The following is a 17,174-nucleotide window of genomic DNA, read 5'->3' on the forward strand; positions in this document are numbered from 1 at the left end:
CCTCGGGTTGTGTTCTCACATGTCATCGGTTCTTAAGTACCTTGCCTTTCGTTTCGTTCCCAGCTCTTCCTCCTGCCTTCCCCTCCGTGGTCCACCGTCCGTCGCACAATGTCGGAAGTGCGAACCTGCTCGCGGCCGATTCAGAGTTGTTTCCAATGCAAGTCTTTTTTTTTTCTTTCCTTCCCTCTCGAGCGCGGGGCTGACGAGCGACCCTTTAGGCCGTAAACGAAAGATTAAATGTGCGCCCAATCCAGTTGCCTCCAAACCCACCTGAACGTTACCCTATATAGGCAACAGAGCTTACCCGTGTGCCCCATGTCTGCTGCGTGGTGAAGGAGATGTCTGTCGGGAGGTTGACCGCAATCTGGCCAGGTACTTGCTCGACGAACCCCACTCTTCCGCAACACCTCTCAATTAACATCTCTAGTTCTAGCAAAACAACAGTCGAAACACTAGACGATGTCGTCAACCGCGTTGCAGTCCTGGAAAAGACCGTCTCCAAGTTGTCCAAATCAATCGCGTCTGGGTCTGGGTCTGGCGACAACGGCTGTTTCGGTCCACCAAAGTCCATCACCATGCCTCCTCATCAACTGACTCATGAAGACTTTGAGAAGCACCACCCTGCCATGCGATCTCCCGATGAAGAGGCTGCGTTGATGCTCGAAGATATCGCATTAGGCAACCGCATGAACCGCCGTCGGGCGGCCAGTCTCCTCGAACCCAACTCCACTCTGGGCCGCGCCCACTCGTTCTCAATAGAAACGGTGCTGACCCCTCCGATACTGGCCGAACAAGGGATGTATCCCTTTCCCAAAAACCCCAGTCCGTCTAGCCTACAACTCCCGGCTTTCGGACTTCCCTCCGAACACCCCCTCTCCCTCTTGGTCGACCCATCGACGAATGTGGTGCACCTCATTGTTTCTATTCTTCCAGATGAACTGATATCACGCAGTCTTGTCGACTTTTACGTATGTCATACTACACGTTGTGTGCTGCTGATACTCATCGATTTTTTTACATAATAGTTCGACCGTATCGACTGGTACACCAAAATATTCCACTACCCCTCCTTCATGTCAGAAATCGACAATCTGTTGGCTCAAATCTCCCTCTTCTCCTCACATACCGCCTCATCATCCCCTACCCCACCCCGCATCTCCTTCCCCTTCCTTTCCATCTTCTTCATGGTCCTCTGCCTAACCCATCAATTCATTGAACCCGAGGTCTGCGGAGCGTTGAATATCAATTACGCAGATGCTACGGCGCAGGCAAAGAAGTTTTACAATGCTGCGCAAGTATGCTTGTGGATTGACAATTTCCTGGCTAATCATAGTTTGGAATCTGTTCAGTCGCTCATGTGAGGACTTTCCACCCACCATATTCAAAATCATAATCATCCACTGACGCGGTTTTTTTATTTAGACTGATGGGTATATACCAACAAAATCTGGATGATTCCGAGTGAGTTTCTTAATCTCCCCCCTTTTGACGTCGGTGGCTACGTACTGTACTCGTGGCACACCCCACCCGTGTTTGGTTTCGCTACTCAATAGGTGGAGTTCCTCATGTGCTGATTCTTTTTCTACCCTCGACAGTTCTCATTGGGCATTGCTGGGCTCTGCGATCAAGGTTCGTTTACGTTTCCCAAACCCCCCCCCCCCACCCGCCTCGTTTTTTTTTTTTCGTTCAGTTCCCCCCTCCGATTTCATCACGGACGGATGAATGTTGTTCTTGTGACTCTCTTTGCCCTCAGTCGTCATTTAAAATTTAACTGACCCTCCCACCCCCCCACGTGGTTCAATAGATCGCACAAAACTTGGGTTTAGCAAGGCTTGGTTCGGAATCTGATAACAAGACCTATTCTGGACCGTGGAAGTCTGTTATTCGGAGGGAAGTGGCTAGGAGGGTTTGGTGGAATTTGGTTAGTCCCCTCGTGTTTTGAAGGGGGGGGGGTGGGGAAAAAAAAACTAATGTATACTTACCTGCAGATATACGGCGATTGGTCACATGCAGCCGCACATAACGGTGTATATGCGGTACATCCGTCGCAAAATGGGACTGGATATCCTGCTAATATCAATGATGTCGATCTTGTTGATGGGCAACCGTTGAAAGAGGCTCAAGGGACGCAGTATACTGTTAGTCTTTCCTCCCTCCTTCTAAGTGGGTCGCTAATACATATGGTTCAAAAACAGGAAATGACGTACTCCCTCACCCGGTTCCGTTTCGTCGAGATATACAGACAGATAGTGGACAATATGGAGAACCCTACTGGGTACGGGTTTATTGTCGAGACCGATGCGAGGTTGAGGGATATGCTTGAGGTTGATTTACCTGCCATGTTCCAAGTTGGGGAACATGACCAACATGGTTCTGGTTCGGCTGTGGATATGGATACTGGATGTAACACCACTTCACCGTCTACGCCTACTTCCTCCACCTCCTCCGCCCCCGCCTCAGCCTCCGCGTCTGCGTCTGCGTCTTCGGGGGTCAGAACTCAAACCCAAACCCAAACGAAACAATTGGAATATACCATCTCTCTCATCATGGGCGAAACCCGCCGACTGAGACTCCACCGACCGTTTTTGTTCCGGGGATATAAGGATAGAAAGTATGGAAAGTCGAAGGAACAGTGTATTGCGAGTGCGAGAGCCGTGTTGAATATTTTGAAAGCGGATCCGGAGCAGGCTGCTGGTGTGTTGAAGTGGTGGTTGGTTATGTTTTATGGATTTGCTGCGGTGGGTTGTCCCTTCGTTTTTTTGTTTTTTTTGGGGGGCTGATGAATGGTTTGTGGTTTGTAGGCTGTGGTGTTGTTCATTGATTATTGCCATTTACGAGGGGATGATCCTAATGCGTTGGAGACGAGGAAGAAGGAGTTGCATGATGCGCTTAATTTGTTCAAGTACGTTTCGTTTGTTGTCTTTTGGGAGGGTGTTTTGGGTCTGATTTGGTGTTTCTTAAAAAAAGGCAAGCACAACACCTATCGGGTGTATCACAGAATGCTATTAATCTGTTGGAGGGTATGATGAGTAAGTTTTTTATTCCTCGTCCACCCGAATAGCGCAACAGGTTTCTCATTTTTTGTTACTCTAGCTGCCGCAGAACAGAGAGTTTCCTCTTCCTCTTCATCATCGTCGTTATCGTCATCATTATCCGGTAGTGGTGGGAGCCGAAAACGAAGTGCACCAGACGATAGCGAACAACGATGGGATCGAATGGCCAAGAAGACGATTGTGAGTGCCAATCGGAAGGTGGGGTTGACACGGTCACCTTTGGTACCGTCTGCTGTGCCTAGCAAGTACGATACGCATACGCATACGCAGTCGTCACCGGAGTTGTCGTCGGTCAAGTTGGTAGAGTCGCCTATGAGTGTGAATAGGCCGTTTGGGTCGCCTCAGCCTGGAGGAGGAGGAGGGGGGTATCATCTTTCCCCTGGGTCTTCGGGGTCGGGGTCTGGGTCTGGGTCGTCGTCGTCGGCGCATAGTCCTCATCCTGGTGCGGGTGGAGGGGTGGTGTGGTCACATACCACACATACACATTCGTCGCGTTCGCATACTCAAGGTTCGCATGGCCATGGCCATGGACACGGACACGGTGGGGGACACCATGCAGGTCACCATCCCAGCCGGTTAGGTGGGGGGGAGGTGTTCGGTACCGGCGTAGGTACCGGTGCGGGTATGGGCATGGGTATGGGTATGGGAGGGGGAACAGGGGAACAAGGGATGTTCACATCGAAAGATTGGAATTTCCTTGATTCGACGGCTGCTATGAAGGCGTTTGATGATGTTACTATTTCGGAGTTGGGACAGCTTTTGTGGGCTGGGTCTGGGGAAGATACATATGGTGCTGGTGGGGGTGGGTTTGATGGTGGACATGGGGGTGGGGGGATGGTTGTGGGGCATGAGAGTCATTGGGGGGGTATTCTTGGGAGTGGGATGTAATGCCCTCCCCTCCGCTTCGTTGTTTCGCAAACTTTGATTTCAAATACATATCGTGAATCGTACACCCTTCCTCTCCCCTCGCCTCCCCGCCTCCCCCCTCCCTGCCTCCTCGTTTTCGATTCGATACTCCTGCGAACCCGTTGTTTACTACGATCACTGTTGTTTCTTAACTTATTCCATGTAGTTTAGCTTATGTAGTCTCAATCTTTTTCTCAATCCTTCGTTTACTTACTAGGAATGTACTTATTAGTTTACATGTCCGTTTTTCTACTGTCGCGTCGAACGTATATCATTATGTATACGAAAATTCGAGATGTGCTTTTTTGAAAAGTGAAAACTTGAACTGATTCGTTATTGCGATTGTGATTGTAACCCTGTGTATATGTGGGGATTATGGGGTACCAGGGGACGCGGCTTGTTTTGTGTGCTACGTGGGCCTGTAACTTGACCTGTCTGACTATCAGGTAGGGATCTGCTTCAGGTCTACGTGCTGCGTGCTGCGTGCTACCTCATTGCTGCCACATGTACTTACATATCGCACTCCTTTGTTGGATGAACATCTGGATCTGAAATCGCCGTTCACCACCGTGACCGTTTTTACAGTTTGATGGACATTGGACATTAGACATGGGTTTGAGGGGGGGAGAAGAGCCGCGCTCAGCGGTAGCCCGGGGATGGGAGGGGGAGATGAGAGTCTTGAGAGGGTCGTTCGGGCGTGAGTGGGTTTCAACTTTCCGAGTGTGTTCAAAGTTCGGTGGGTGGGTGGGTTATATTTGAACTTTTGGTCTGATGTGGAAGGCTTCAAGGGAGAATCGAGGCACCCGTTGAAGGGCATAGTACAAATGGATAACGGAATATTACCGTGACGAAGTCCGAAGTTCGAAGGGTGTTCATGGTATTTGAGTCATTGAAGCATCGATCATTTACAGTCAACTTGAAGTTGTGTGCCTCTGGGGCCCTTAATCAACCCCAATGACCCTCCAGTGTCCCTTTTGCGCTTTGCAGCCATCGGTGGTGTTCACTTGTTGACCTTGCTGATGAATTCGAATTCGAATTTGACTCTTTTCTCCCTTGATCTCCCAACAGGGATGGGAAAATGTCGTAAATGATAAGGAGAACTCTTATGCGGTCGGTCTGGACGTTGACATACCATTCCGATGGAATAAACGGTACAGAGTGGATAACGGACTCTTGGCAACTGCCAGTAAACGAAGGTTCATCGACATCGAGCGAGGAGGATTTGTAAAGCGAACCTCATCACATGTGCTTGAATCTGAATTGAATTGTTCAAGTGTGGGAGAAAACACGAAACAAACGAATTCGGCCGTTTTCCGGCACGAGGTTACTGAACGGTGCCGAGTCTAACTGTGTGAACCGCTCGACTTCTCACGAGTGTTCGGAACGAATGGACCGAAGGCCCATCTCGAGCTGGATCGACCTTCGTGTGCACGTTTGTATAGCTTCCTTTTGTAGAGAATTGAAGCATTTGTACTACGCGGGCCGTCTAGCAAAACAAAACACGTTAATCCTTCAAAAAAGGTAACCTGGTTTTCACACAGATCTACAGGTATTGAGCAGTATCGAGTCTTTTCTTTTCTGTCTTAACAGTAACTCTTGTTCGGGTAATAAAGTGGGGGCTGTTATGGTGGAAAGTCGAAACATGGATTTTCGCCCAAGCACTACACTAGGCTCGGGGCTCTGCCTAAGTAATGCCTTGAGGCTTCTAGGTAGGCCAAGCGACAGACTCGGATTTGTACTCCGACTTCAATCCGAACTGAAGCCGTGAACTTGCAACCCTTACTTTTTTAAGCTCTTCTGTGAAAAGGGAAACTAAAAAATGAATCGTAGGGATTCTGAGGGGTAGAGTGTAGAGTTTTCAATAAATTTCAATCTTCGGAGTGATAGTTGCTCCACCTAAGATGGCAATCGAGGAAGAAGGACGTCAGAATAACTGCCGCGGCAGCAGCGGGCCTTTGATACAGGATGTATGGCTGAGCGCTCCGACCTTGCCGTGTATACAACAATCGCGTGTTTCACAGAATTAAGCAAAACCCTGAAGTACTTAAAGCTTCAACACCATAGCGGAGCCTGGATTCATTGGAATTAATGGTCTGGAATCCTTGCCATATTCAAGTTTCCTTTCCCATGTCCCCCCGACGTAAAGCCAGGAGTTGAAGGGGTTGAACGTTGAACGTGGACGGGCCCTTACTATATTGGCATGTTTCTCGAAGAGAATGAAACTTCTCGGAGCGGCGGGCCCGGAAAAAGAAGTTCTAGCACGCCTGGAAGGACCGTAGTGGACTCGGATTGAAGGCTACGACGTTCCGAATTCCAGCTGACTACCAGAACCCGCAGCATAAATTATAATTAATGACGTACCGAATATATGGTTGCGTAGATTCGAGGGGTTGGGTGTGTTGTGAAGAAAATTAACCCGTACTCGTTATAACTATTGGTGTGGAGCGTCAAGGAAACCTTTGGTACTATACACATACTGTTATATGACAGTCCGTGAGTTTTTTTTTTCTATTCCGCAGACTCAGAGTTTGACGTCCCTTGCCGACTCCCGTGTAACGAGTGAGAAAATTTCGGGATTCGAACTATTACTTGTCCCGTGTGAGGCTTTTATTAAATGCCTCCCGCGAAGCAGGTGTCAGTGATGAAAAAATCGGAGGGGAGGAAATCAGCAAAGATGTTATTTGCGTCTCTGCGGAGCGGCGCCAGTACGGTCTATGAATTAATGAGCATTGCTGAGTACCTACCAGGTTCTATGCTGGTTACGAGCTTCATTATTAATGGCAATTCAATGTCCTGGATACCATGTTCCAGAAAAGAGGCTGGGTCTGGCAGTGTGTTTTTACTGGAGTAAAGTCGAAGGTAACGTACTGTACTGAGCCCTTATCCGGCGGATCCATTGGCACAAAAATATCTGGGATATAACGTTAGCACCCTCATGTAAAGCTAGGCATTGAAGCGGTTGACGGGCTGTGTGAATACTTTTGCATGAAGGTCTAGGTTTGAACGCAATACTATCACTATCCATAAATCCTTTGGGAAACTTAGCGAGCGATAGTGGTATGGCTCAATGGCGCAACGGTCGAAAACCTTTTGCGTCGAACGTTTTCCCGTTAATAAGTAGGAGTTGTGCACGACCGTCTCGCGAAAGTTTCAATGTCCGAGCACGAATTATGGTGAGATGTTGAAACGTTGAAACTTTGTGTTTGAGCTGGTGGGGGCCTGGCTCTATTGAGGGACCGTAAAGTACCTTTTGGGAGCTCGGGGGGTTGCTTAGCCCTCCTTCTACCGCGTTTATGAATCCTATGATTAAATTTTGAGAAATGAGAACCGAACCCAATGAAACCTACTTACCCTACAATTATCGGATGGAATCCGCCACAAATGAGGCTGGTGTCATCCGGTAAGTGAATAAATTCTTTTGGCGGAGATACTTTGTATCCGTCAGTTATTATCGGATTCTATCGACAGATTTGGGTCATCGGAGCGGCGTCCAAAACAGGTTAAAGCGAAGTTCTATACCTGAGAGTAGAGGGGGCCGTAGTTGGAGACTCGTCAGCGTCAGAGTCCAGAGCTCCCTGAGCAACTATGATTCTTGGAGTCACGGACTCAGAATTAATGCTGTGCCCTCGTAGTCAGCTGTGAATGTCATAACTTTAGTGACGTACCGAATATATTGGGCTCCCGTAGCCAGATTCTCATTGAAAGATTCGAAGTTCATTTGAGCGTCCAAGTTTTGCCTGAAACTCCCACCGCTAGTACCCGACGGGTTACGGATCCAGTAGCCGACTTTCCCACGACGTTAAGATGACAAAGAACGTTACCTTATGTAATGTTGATACTAAAGGAAATTTTCTTTTCTAATTTCATCCAGATCTTGATAATCCCCTTCCTCCTCCTCCCCCGATTCCGTAGTGTCAATACAAGAACGAACGCTTCCTACAGTTGGACCGTTCTTGTTCTGAATTACTTGCGTTGCTGAAGTGACACTCTGGACTGTGGGATGAGCCATGGTCCATGATGGGTAGGCAACGCCAAACAGAGGACGCATCCGCGACTGAACCTGACGGTCAGGAATCCTAGAAGATCTGTCCTCTTCCGAAGTAATAACGGTGTACCAGTTCAATTATCGGTCTTATCTCCCACCGTGCCTAGTATTATCATTTTACGATAAGTCGAAAAAGGCGAACGGGTAGCCGGTGAAAACGCAGATCCGTTGGTCAGGTATTGAGTATCCATCCACCCATCCGATGTTGTTTCTACTCAAAATTGACCACTTCCCGTGAATAAACAGGAAGCCAGCCAAGAAAGCGAATAGAAAGCCACCATGTCTTGGATATATTTTGACCCACGAGGTGTACTGACAAGGTCGATCACCATTCGGAAGAGGCATTGACATGAACTACGTCGATGAGTGAGAGTGAGTTTGATATTGCTTGCTTGATCTCGATCTGCTAATCAACGATCTTCAGGAGTTGAAGTTGACGTTGAGCGCTTGAGCGCTAATTCCAAGCAACTTACCCATTGCTCGGGCGGTTTGAATACGTCAGTTGGAGTCGCAAATAGCTGTCGAATGCTTTCTATTATCGTGTTTGGTCTCGAACTGCTCGCGGACTCGTCAAAATGGCGTTGAGATGTGTGTACTCACGGTGTTTTCAATCCCCATGCAGTTTTTGAGAATCGGGACTGACTTTTCTTTTAGGGTTTCGCAGCGCATCCAGAATATTACGTGCTGTAGTAGTGATATGTCGCAATATTCTTTAGTTTCCTGAAAGAACGTGTCAGTGTTCGGATATGTCCAATGCTCAACGGGGTACGAAGGTCTAGTGCTCCATGACAGCCATCTTCAACTTCCTTCTTCAATACCAAAGATGGATCCTTCCGGCACGTTCGGACACTTTCGGGGGAAACAGGTTTCTATTTTACTTCGAGCCGCTGACCCAGGCAATGTCCGCATATCCCTTCAGTCCTCTTGTACTCAGCTTCCGATGGCTTATTTGTGGAGCCACCTATGACGACGATCGCTTTGGTAATCGCGTTCCTCTACACAGGTTGGTACACACTGACATTCATTTGTCGACCATCAGCTAAACTTTCTTGTTTGAAGGTCAACCCCAAGCGTTTGTTGACTCGGAGCCTTGATTAGCCCCTGATTCCCGCGCAAATCCCTGAGCCTGTGCGGACGATCCAATCACGAAACGCTGTGTGCCCTGATCCTCCTCGGGCGGGTTCGGCCTTGTCAACTTGTCATTCTGTGGGAGGCAAATCGAAAAAAAGAAAGGTAACTTCCGACGTGTAAGGATATTAACGGATGTAAGGATTTAAAGATTGATAAAACCCTCTCTCTTTTCCAAGGTTACCTTGCTTTCTTTTGCTTAACCCTCAATAATGGGAGAAGTGGGAAGAATATGTTCGCGTCCGATTCAGAGTTGCTTTCAATGTACGTTTCTTCTATAGCTGGTAGTTGCAACGAACTCACAACCCATATCTACTTTCAGGCCGTAGACGGAAGATCAAATGTGAATATAACAATTTCTTCGTCTTGAAATTCTCTATAATCTGACGACAATGCAGGTAATAGAACGTACCCTTGCGCACCATGCATTCTACGAGGAGAAGGAGACGTTTGTCGAGAGGTTGACCGGAGCAATATCGCCAGGTAAGCATATGATACCCTAACCTTCGAAGAGCTCGACTCTTATTTTCTTACTCAGCTCCGGTAAAACATCTGCCGAAACCCTGGCGGAGGTGAACACTAGGGTGTCCATCCTGGAGAAAACGGTGGCGCACTTTTCCAAATTCTTACCCAAAGAGGAGGAAGAGTCTCCTTCGTCGTTATTCACTCCGCTCCCTGAGGATAGTGAGCGCGAACTTGCGTTCACGTCGATCGATTCAAACTCGGTGACGCGTGCAAATTCGCCAGCTTCCTCCTCCTCCTCCTCATCTACGGCAGTATCCCCGACTTTGCCGGTCGAGAACGATACCTTCAAGGGGACCTCGCTTTCAGGTATTGCGAAGGGATACCTATCGACAGACGAAGAGACGGCTAGGATGTTGGAGGATGTAGCTCTCGGATGGCGAATCAATCGTCATCGTGCAGCACAAGATCTAGAACCCCGCGCAGCCTTTTCACCTTCACATAAACCTCACACGTCCGAAACAGATGTCGCTAGTCAAAATGATGGCCTGTCAATCGACCACCCTCTTTCCCTGATAATAGGATCCTCCACAAACGCCCTACATAACATTTTCGCATTGCTACCCGGAGAGATCCAGAGTAGAACGTTAGTTGAAAATTACGTGAGTTAGTCAACGATAGCTCTGCGGATAGAGACGCTGACAAGGATGGATTCTTCTTCGGGTTTCTTTCTAGTTCCAAAATATCGAATGGTACACAAAGACATTTCATTATCCGTCGTTCATGGCAAACGTAAACCGTCTGCTCGATCGTACTAGACCGGTACCCTTCCCTATTAAGGAGGTTGACCAGGACATTCTCGCATTCTTGCCGGTCTACTTGATGGTCCTCTGCCTTTCGTTCTACCTCATTGAACCCGATCAGTACCGATCCCTGGGAGTGGCATCTCAAGATACGGATACGCTACAGATGGCGAAAAAGATGTATAACGCAGCCCATGCTTGTCTTTTACTGCAGGATTACCTCGCACACCACACGTTAGAAACCGTCCAATGCCTAATGTACGTTCAGTTTCTAACAATATTTACCTGTCGATCAAAGCTGATATGAACAAAAATATCACAACAGTCTGATGGGCGTTTACCAACAGAATACGGGTGACTCAGAGTGAGTCGGCCTCTTCTTCTTTTGCCTCCCGTTCGACGTACTGATACCAAACTTACCGTAGCTCACAATGGGCTTTACTTGGGACTGCTATCAAGGTCTGCCTTGGTTCAATATAACCACTTATCATTTATCTTACCCATAACTTTGACGTAGATGGCGCAAAACCTCGGGATGTCGCAACTTCCACCCGAATCCGCCAGCCAAGCCTACCCTGCCATGTGGCAATCAGTTGTCAAACGAGAAGTGGCTCGTCGAGTGTGGTGGAACCTTGTAAGCACGCCATCCCTTATATTTTCGCCCCTTTTTTCTTGGCTTTTTTTTGCACCTCGGAATCTGATCTTTGACTTCACCGCTCCCAAAATGAAGGTTTTCAGCGACTGGTCTCAAGCATCGACACATAGTGGATTATATTCCATACACCCACATCAAACTCATACCTCCTTACCTGCCAATTTGAATGACGCCGACCTGATCGAGGGAAAACCGGTCCAAGGGAAGCCAAAGAACCAGTACACGGTATGTTTCTGCTTCTGGAAAACGGAACAATCCGCTCATTTTGACGTCCCACCCCCCGAAAAAATCCCACGGACAGGAGATGACATTTTCACTTACCCGCTTCCGATTCATCAATACCCACCGCCAGTCCATTGACCACATGATGAAACCCAGCTTAATGGGGTGGAGTTTTATTAAAGACACAGACGCGGAACTCCGACAGCTGTTGGAGCAAGTGCCAATGTCTTTCGAAATGACGAATAAGATTGGAAAGAAACTTGAAAAGGGGAAAAAGAGTTTGGAGATCTTGTTCGTGATGGTGATGGGACTGACGTGGAGAATGAGGCTGCACCGACCGTTTTTGTCCCGAGGATACACCGACTGTCGATTTGTGAGTTCCTATCTTTCCCTTCTCCCCCTTGTTTCCGCTTTTTTCTTTGGCTTTCCTATCCCCATATCGCTCATCCGGTTGTTCTCTCTCTCTCTCTTTCCCATCAGGAAAAATCAAAGGAAGAATGCATATCCTCCGCTAAATCGATTCTCAATTATTTCAAGTCATACCCCGAGCATTTCGAGCAACTGCTGAGATGGCGGACGGTCATGTCGTACGGATTTGCAGCGGTGAGTTCCTGACAGGTTAAGCAGTTCGGGCCGGGATGAGGCTAACCCCGACGTATTGTCATTTTGAATTTCTAGGTCGTCGTGTTATTCATGGATCTATGTCACCACAAACAAACCGATCCCTCTTCAATTGAAGGCAGGAGAAATGAATTCGAAGAAGCGTCGGCAGTCCTAAGGTAAACTGAATTGTGCGCTCCCCCCGGGGCGCCCGACGTTTAAACCGAATTTAACTGAATGAGAAATCTCCTTTACAGGTCTGGAATTGCCAAGTGCAAGTCGGGATTATCTCAAGACAGCCTCCGATTAATGGAACGGATGATCAGTACGTTTGACCATACAGAAATCGTCTGACTGGTCGATCTAATCCCAGATACCTTTTTTTTCACCGCAGAGGCATGTAGTGCTCCTACATCCATCTCGGAATCAAGTAAAAAACGGGCAACCCCAGACTCCGAGTCAGACGAGTCCTTTGAACGAATGGCAAAGAAAATCCTGGTTAGTTGATTTTGTCTCGGTTTCTCCCTAATGGAGGTATTTACTCAAATAAACCACCAATAATAGTTCTCTCCCAACCCCTCACAGTCAACCCATACACCTTCTTTCCTCAGATGGGGGGTAGAGCAAGACGCTGACAAACGTCTATTTACCACCCCTCATCAAACGCCGGCACCAACACCGAACCTGGGCTACTTCGATTTCAGGCTCAAATCATCTTCATCACTGACGACGACGACGAGTACTAATAGCTCACTTCCGACGGATTCGTTCATCAAATATAGGTTACCTACCCCGCCCTATTTGGAATCTAACATGAACACGCCACCATCGTCGGAGTCAGCAGCGGCGGGGGTGGTGGCCGCGGGCGACTCGACAAGTCTGCAGTTCGAGTTGGACTGGAACATGGATGTGATGTTACAGCAGAATCCGGTGCTTGACATCAATAGCTCGGCCTGGCCCTTTGGCGATTTACAGATGATGGGACTCGGGGTAGGAGATTCGACGCCGCCCAGTTTTGATTTCGACTTTTAGATGTATAGGGTTGAGAAGGAGATGAGTTTGGGGGGAAGCGGTGTTGTTGGGGTCGTGTTCTTGTCAGACTGTTCACAAGGTTAGATGATTATTGCAAGAGTATCGCGCTTTTTATTTCCACCCCCTATAATTCAAATATACGTTGAAGTAGTAGCAGGACCTGCCTAGTGTAACGATACCCTGTACGGCCTGTAGTACTTAGTAACCGAAGCAAATTTCGAGAAGCATCTATATCCTACGCCTTGCTTTCAATCCTCTAGTCCGGGTTCAAGGTGGAGTAAGCATTGAGACTGGAATATTCCATCTGCCTTGGAGTTTAACCCTCTACTATCTGATCTTCCAAGGTTTTTAAAGGCCGGCATCACTAGGGTCAACAACGGGATGCTCAAAATGCGGCGGGACGCTAGCTCGAGAGCATGTTATTCAAAGAGTATACGGAACACCAGAGCGAAACCATAGGATCTGTTTTTGTTATTTCTTTTCAATTTTAATTTAATTTCAAAATCTACATCCCGTGTAACCTCCTTCCTTCAAACACCAGCGAGACAGCTTCGCGGGATGAGGTGGGGAGCGGAGGGGACTCAAGGCAAGGTAACACATCCCTACGAAGAGGATACAATGCTAGCGATTTGAACTAAACAGAACGGCCTTACCCAAAGCTCTCCAGGCCCTACTTTCTGGCAAGAGCAATTCATTCCGCAGTCGCCCTCGGGGGATTGACAATCCTCAGACTATTTATGGCATACGTTCCTTTCGCGTGCGGACAGTAAGGGACAGGAGGCCAGACTCCATGACGGTCTAGGTATAGCCTATGCAATAGTTATCAGCGGGTTGTAATGGTGGAAAGGAATAAGCAACTCGATATTGGGTCGGGTACCTGAAGCTCTCTATCATGATGCGATGGGAGTGCATTCTATGGCGAGAAGAAATCAGTCGGATCACTGGTAGAATGTTTAGGAAAAAAGAAACTTGCTTACCGCTGATGTTATATACGAGAGGAGGAATAACGCGAACAAGGCCATAAGAGACATACGAACAGTGTAAGCACTGTGAAGTCCACTTGGTGGACAGCGTCAAAGTGCAGAAGAGAATCCTAGGCTTTAAACTAGGAATCCTTTATAGCCATGGGGAAAGAGCGAGTTGAATCCCAGCATTACTCCTCAAGATACCCATTGAGTTTCAATGCCAGATAACAGTACCATACTCTATTCCTCCGATGAAGCACAGGTCCAGGCCCAGGTGCCGTTGTCTAAACGCGTATGGAGCCCCTACTACTTCAATTCGTTGACGAAAGTTAAAGCTACTCCCTTCCGGTATGCCAAGTCTTCCGCTTTGCATCAGAAAGCAAGACCAGAGCGGGGATTACTCGAGGCGTAGTCCACGTGAAGCCGTCGTTTCCGGACGGAGAGATTATTGTTTTTCCCAGTCTAAAAGATCATCCATTTGTCCAAGGACTACTTCTCCGAACGCGTGGTTGGATCGAAGGAAAGTGCCAGCTTCCGGTTTCATCTGAAACGTCGGCGATTGTGAAGTTCCGATATCAGGCTAGAATCTAGACTAGGTATCTCCAGGCCCCAGTGGACCCGGGACCTGACGAGCTTGGAGAGCGGCCACTTTAAGAAGCTTCTGAGTCCGAGTTCTTTCGTGCCTTGGAAGAAGTCAAAAGGAGGCTGAACACTGAATCTGGGAAGGCTTGAGTCGAGGATCTAAGAGCTGAGCAGCTGGGCATGATGTAAAAGCTAGGGAAACGTTGAGGCACGGTGTTTGTCGTCCGGCAAGGCCTTCAGTTTTTATGTTTGAATTTTTGACGACTATTGGGCCTACGGTACCAACTTCCAATTCATAGATTGACTGTGTCCAGATGCGTATGACTAGCCACGGAAGGACCGCATTGAGCCTTTCGGAATTGTGAAGAGGGAAAAGACATAACGCCGCGCAGCTTCCGACCACATTATGTGAGCGTATGATCGAAACAAGAACATAACCATGTGCTTCCCTTCCAAGTTAGAGTAGCCCGTTGATATGGCCGTATCGCAAGGGATTTTTCTTGAGTTCTTTGCTCGAAAGAGTGGTTGATTCTTCACAGGAGTCGATGTTAAAAAAGAAGGGAAGGAAGGGAAGGAAGGGAAGGAAGGAAATATATACTTACTACGTTGTAAAGGGTGGAGGGCAGATACCACAAATCCTGTAGCTTCATAGAGTCACGCGCGTAGTCTTTCATCAACCTTCATTAGCCTTTCATTCAGATCAAAGTGTCTGGGGCATCGCCCAGCCTATTTTGCGATGGAGGGAATGAGGACCGATTCGGTTGCCACGTGAATGTTGACGCTAGAGGGCACGTGGAATTCAATCATTTCTCCCAGGTAGACCACAACCGTTTGTGAACCAGCAAATACCTCTCGGAACTTGGACTCCGTACCACAAGACTTTATATACCTATCGGTTAGTGCTTTAGCCCTGATGGATTCCAGGTGGATTCCAGTCTACCCAGTCAGCTTATATTCACAAGGATTGTACAAGAAGGCACCAAAACACCGTTTCCACATATCAAAGGGAGAAGAGCCGACGTTGTGCTGGCACAGTGACAAACGAGATTGCGCTACACGAACACGAAAGATCATGATGGTCAAAAACTCGTCATCTTCCGCTCTAGAACTCCGAATCTCTCCTGGACTCCCGCACGATTCCGCCACTGTCGAGCTGGGTGACGCTACCTCAGTTGACTGGGAGGGATATTGGTATAAAGGGGTGAATTCAACTTTGTATGGAACCTCAACGGAGGGCCTTGTTTTTTACTTGATTAAGCGTCTTGCTGACCCTCCTTATCACCAGGAACCCCCCTTCGCCGAGCCTCCAACTGGAAATTTTCAGATTTCCTGTTCTTGAAGCCAACTCTGGATATGCTCCTTTGACTTCTAGGGGTTCTGGCCCTCGTTGCAATATAAGCTCATTCAATTCTGCGTCTAGTCGTTGCAACATTTCAATCACGATTCACGAAATGCATAGCCTTGAATCAACCCAGATGTTACCCGACTGAGACAGGCTGTCTGAACGCTCAAGGCAGATCCGTGTGAGCTCATTCAGTTCGCGTTCAAGTCATTGAATCATGCATGCTTCAACCTTCAGGTACAGTATACATAGCCTCAGTCAATCCAGATATTTACACGTACCCGAGGACGCCTGTCTAAACGTTACAAGCAGATCCGCGCCAGCGCCATCATTCTTACTGTTACCCGGTAAGGGTGGGTCAACGGCGTTGAGATAACTTGTCCTGTCAGTCGATGATTTTGGAGTCTATGTGGTGGCGTACTACAGCACGCGTCAAATACGCCTCGCGAAACGAGTCCAGCCTAAAACCAACTGAACCTTTTCTATGTTATATCACTGAAATCTCCGGAATTCTATAGAACCTCTTAATTAACCCTGCAAACCATGGCTGGTTCTGATGTATCTACACAAAGCTGTCTACTATGACGTTCTACTAATGACCAGATGGCAAACTGTGTTGCCGCAGACCCTTTCCCCGGAGATGGAATTTCGCTACGTTTTAAGCGGTATTAAGCATGTAATAAGGTTGTACAGAACGCACCTATACTTACCTGTCTCTCCCATCCCTTCCTCTTAATACACTAACCCGTTCAAATACATCGACTTAATTGCGTGTTCGACGGGTTCCGGTTTGACAATATCAGTGACCGTGGTATTAGGTTCTGTGATGGTGGTGTTTGTGGTGATGGAGGAGCCAGTTGTTGTAATGGGATTAAGAGCGAAGATTGAGGTAACGAAGGAGTTCATTTTTTGCTCTAGCGTATGTAGGAGAAGACGGTACCAAAACGTGGAATGTTTGAAGTTGGGTTTTAGCGTTCGCCTGTTTTATATTGCTATGCGCCACACCCGTCAAAAAAAGTAGACTTTTTTTTTGAAGACCCGATCAAAGTTCGGTACACTTCGACGGGTTGCCAATTGCCAGTGGGTGCGTTAGGCCCCGCAAAATCACCCTCTGTCCCGCTCTGTCCCGCCAGGCGGTTTGGTTCGACAGACGAGATCACCTTCAAACAAGGCTTTAGGGTAATGGTACGATCTTCAAGTTCGTACCCAATATCCCGAACAGTTCGCTAGTGCTGCGTAACACTTGTCCATGGTTAATTCCATACATCGGTCGACGGGAAGTGAAAGAACCGATGAACATTCCCCCTCGTAAGCTACCGACTGAGAGCAGATGCAAGGAATTACGCCTCTCAGCGACGTCCTCGCCGCTGCCTTCTATT

The 17,174-nt window shown here is 47.9% G+C and overlaps 2 protein-coding genes across 2 annotated transcripts; both read left to right on the forward strand.

Moving 5' to 3' along the window:
* On the forward strand, nucleotides 1-3,941 carry E1B28_008152 (uncharacterized protein; the record flags this gene model as incomplete). The annotated part of the gene is made up of 13 exons (XM_043152938.1): nucleotides 1-157; nucleotides 219-239; nucleotides 291-372; nucleotides 428-968; nucleotides 1,026-1,357; nucleotides 1,423-1,461; nucleotides 1,596-1,629; nucleotides 1,805-1,921; nucleotides 1,989-2,138; nucleotides 2,196-2,738; nucleotides 2,802-2,902; nucleotides 2,968-3,029; nucleotides 3,094-3,941. The coding sequence occupies exons 1-13, from the start codon at nucleotides 109-111 to the stop codon at nucleotides 3,939-3,941; spliced, it is 2,919 nt and encodes a 972-aa protein (XP_043008221.1). The 5' UTR covers nucleotides 1-108.
* Nucleotides 3,942-9,344: 5,403 nt separating this feature from the next.
* On the forward strand, nucleotides 9,345-12,906 carry E1B28_008153 (uncharacterized protein; the record flags this gene model as incomplete). The annotated part of the gene is made up of 15 exons (XM_043152939.1): nucleotides 9,345-9,396; nucleotides 9,455-9,475; nucleotides 9,531-9,615; nucleotides 9,671-10,256; nucleotides 10,330-10,655; nucleotides 10,723-10,761; nucleotides 10,823-10,856; nucleotides 10,915-11,031; nucleotides 11,128-11,277; nucleotides 11,354-11,647; nucleotides 11,755-11,877; nucleotides 11,953-12,053; nucleotides 12,132-12,199; nucleotides 12,269-12,372; nucleotides 12,439-12,906. 15 exons carry the CDS (start codon nucleotides 9,345-9,347, stop codon nucleotides 12,904-12,906), a joined length of 2,568 nt encoding a protein of 855 aa, XP_043008222.1.
* Between the last annotated feature and the right edge of the window lie 4,268 nt (nucleotides 12,907-17,174).

Source organism: Marasmius oreades, chromosome 5 (assembly GCF_018924745.1).
Source record: "Marasmius oreades isolate 03SP1 chromosome 5, whole genome shotgun sequence".
Classification (NCBI taxonomy): Eukaryota; Fungi; Basidiomycota; class Agaricomycetes; order Agaricales; family Marasmiaceae; genus Marasmius; species Marasmius oreades.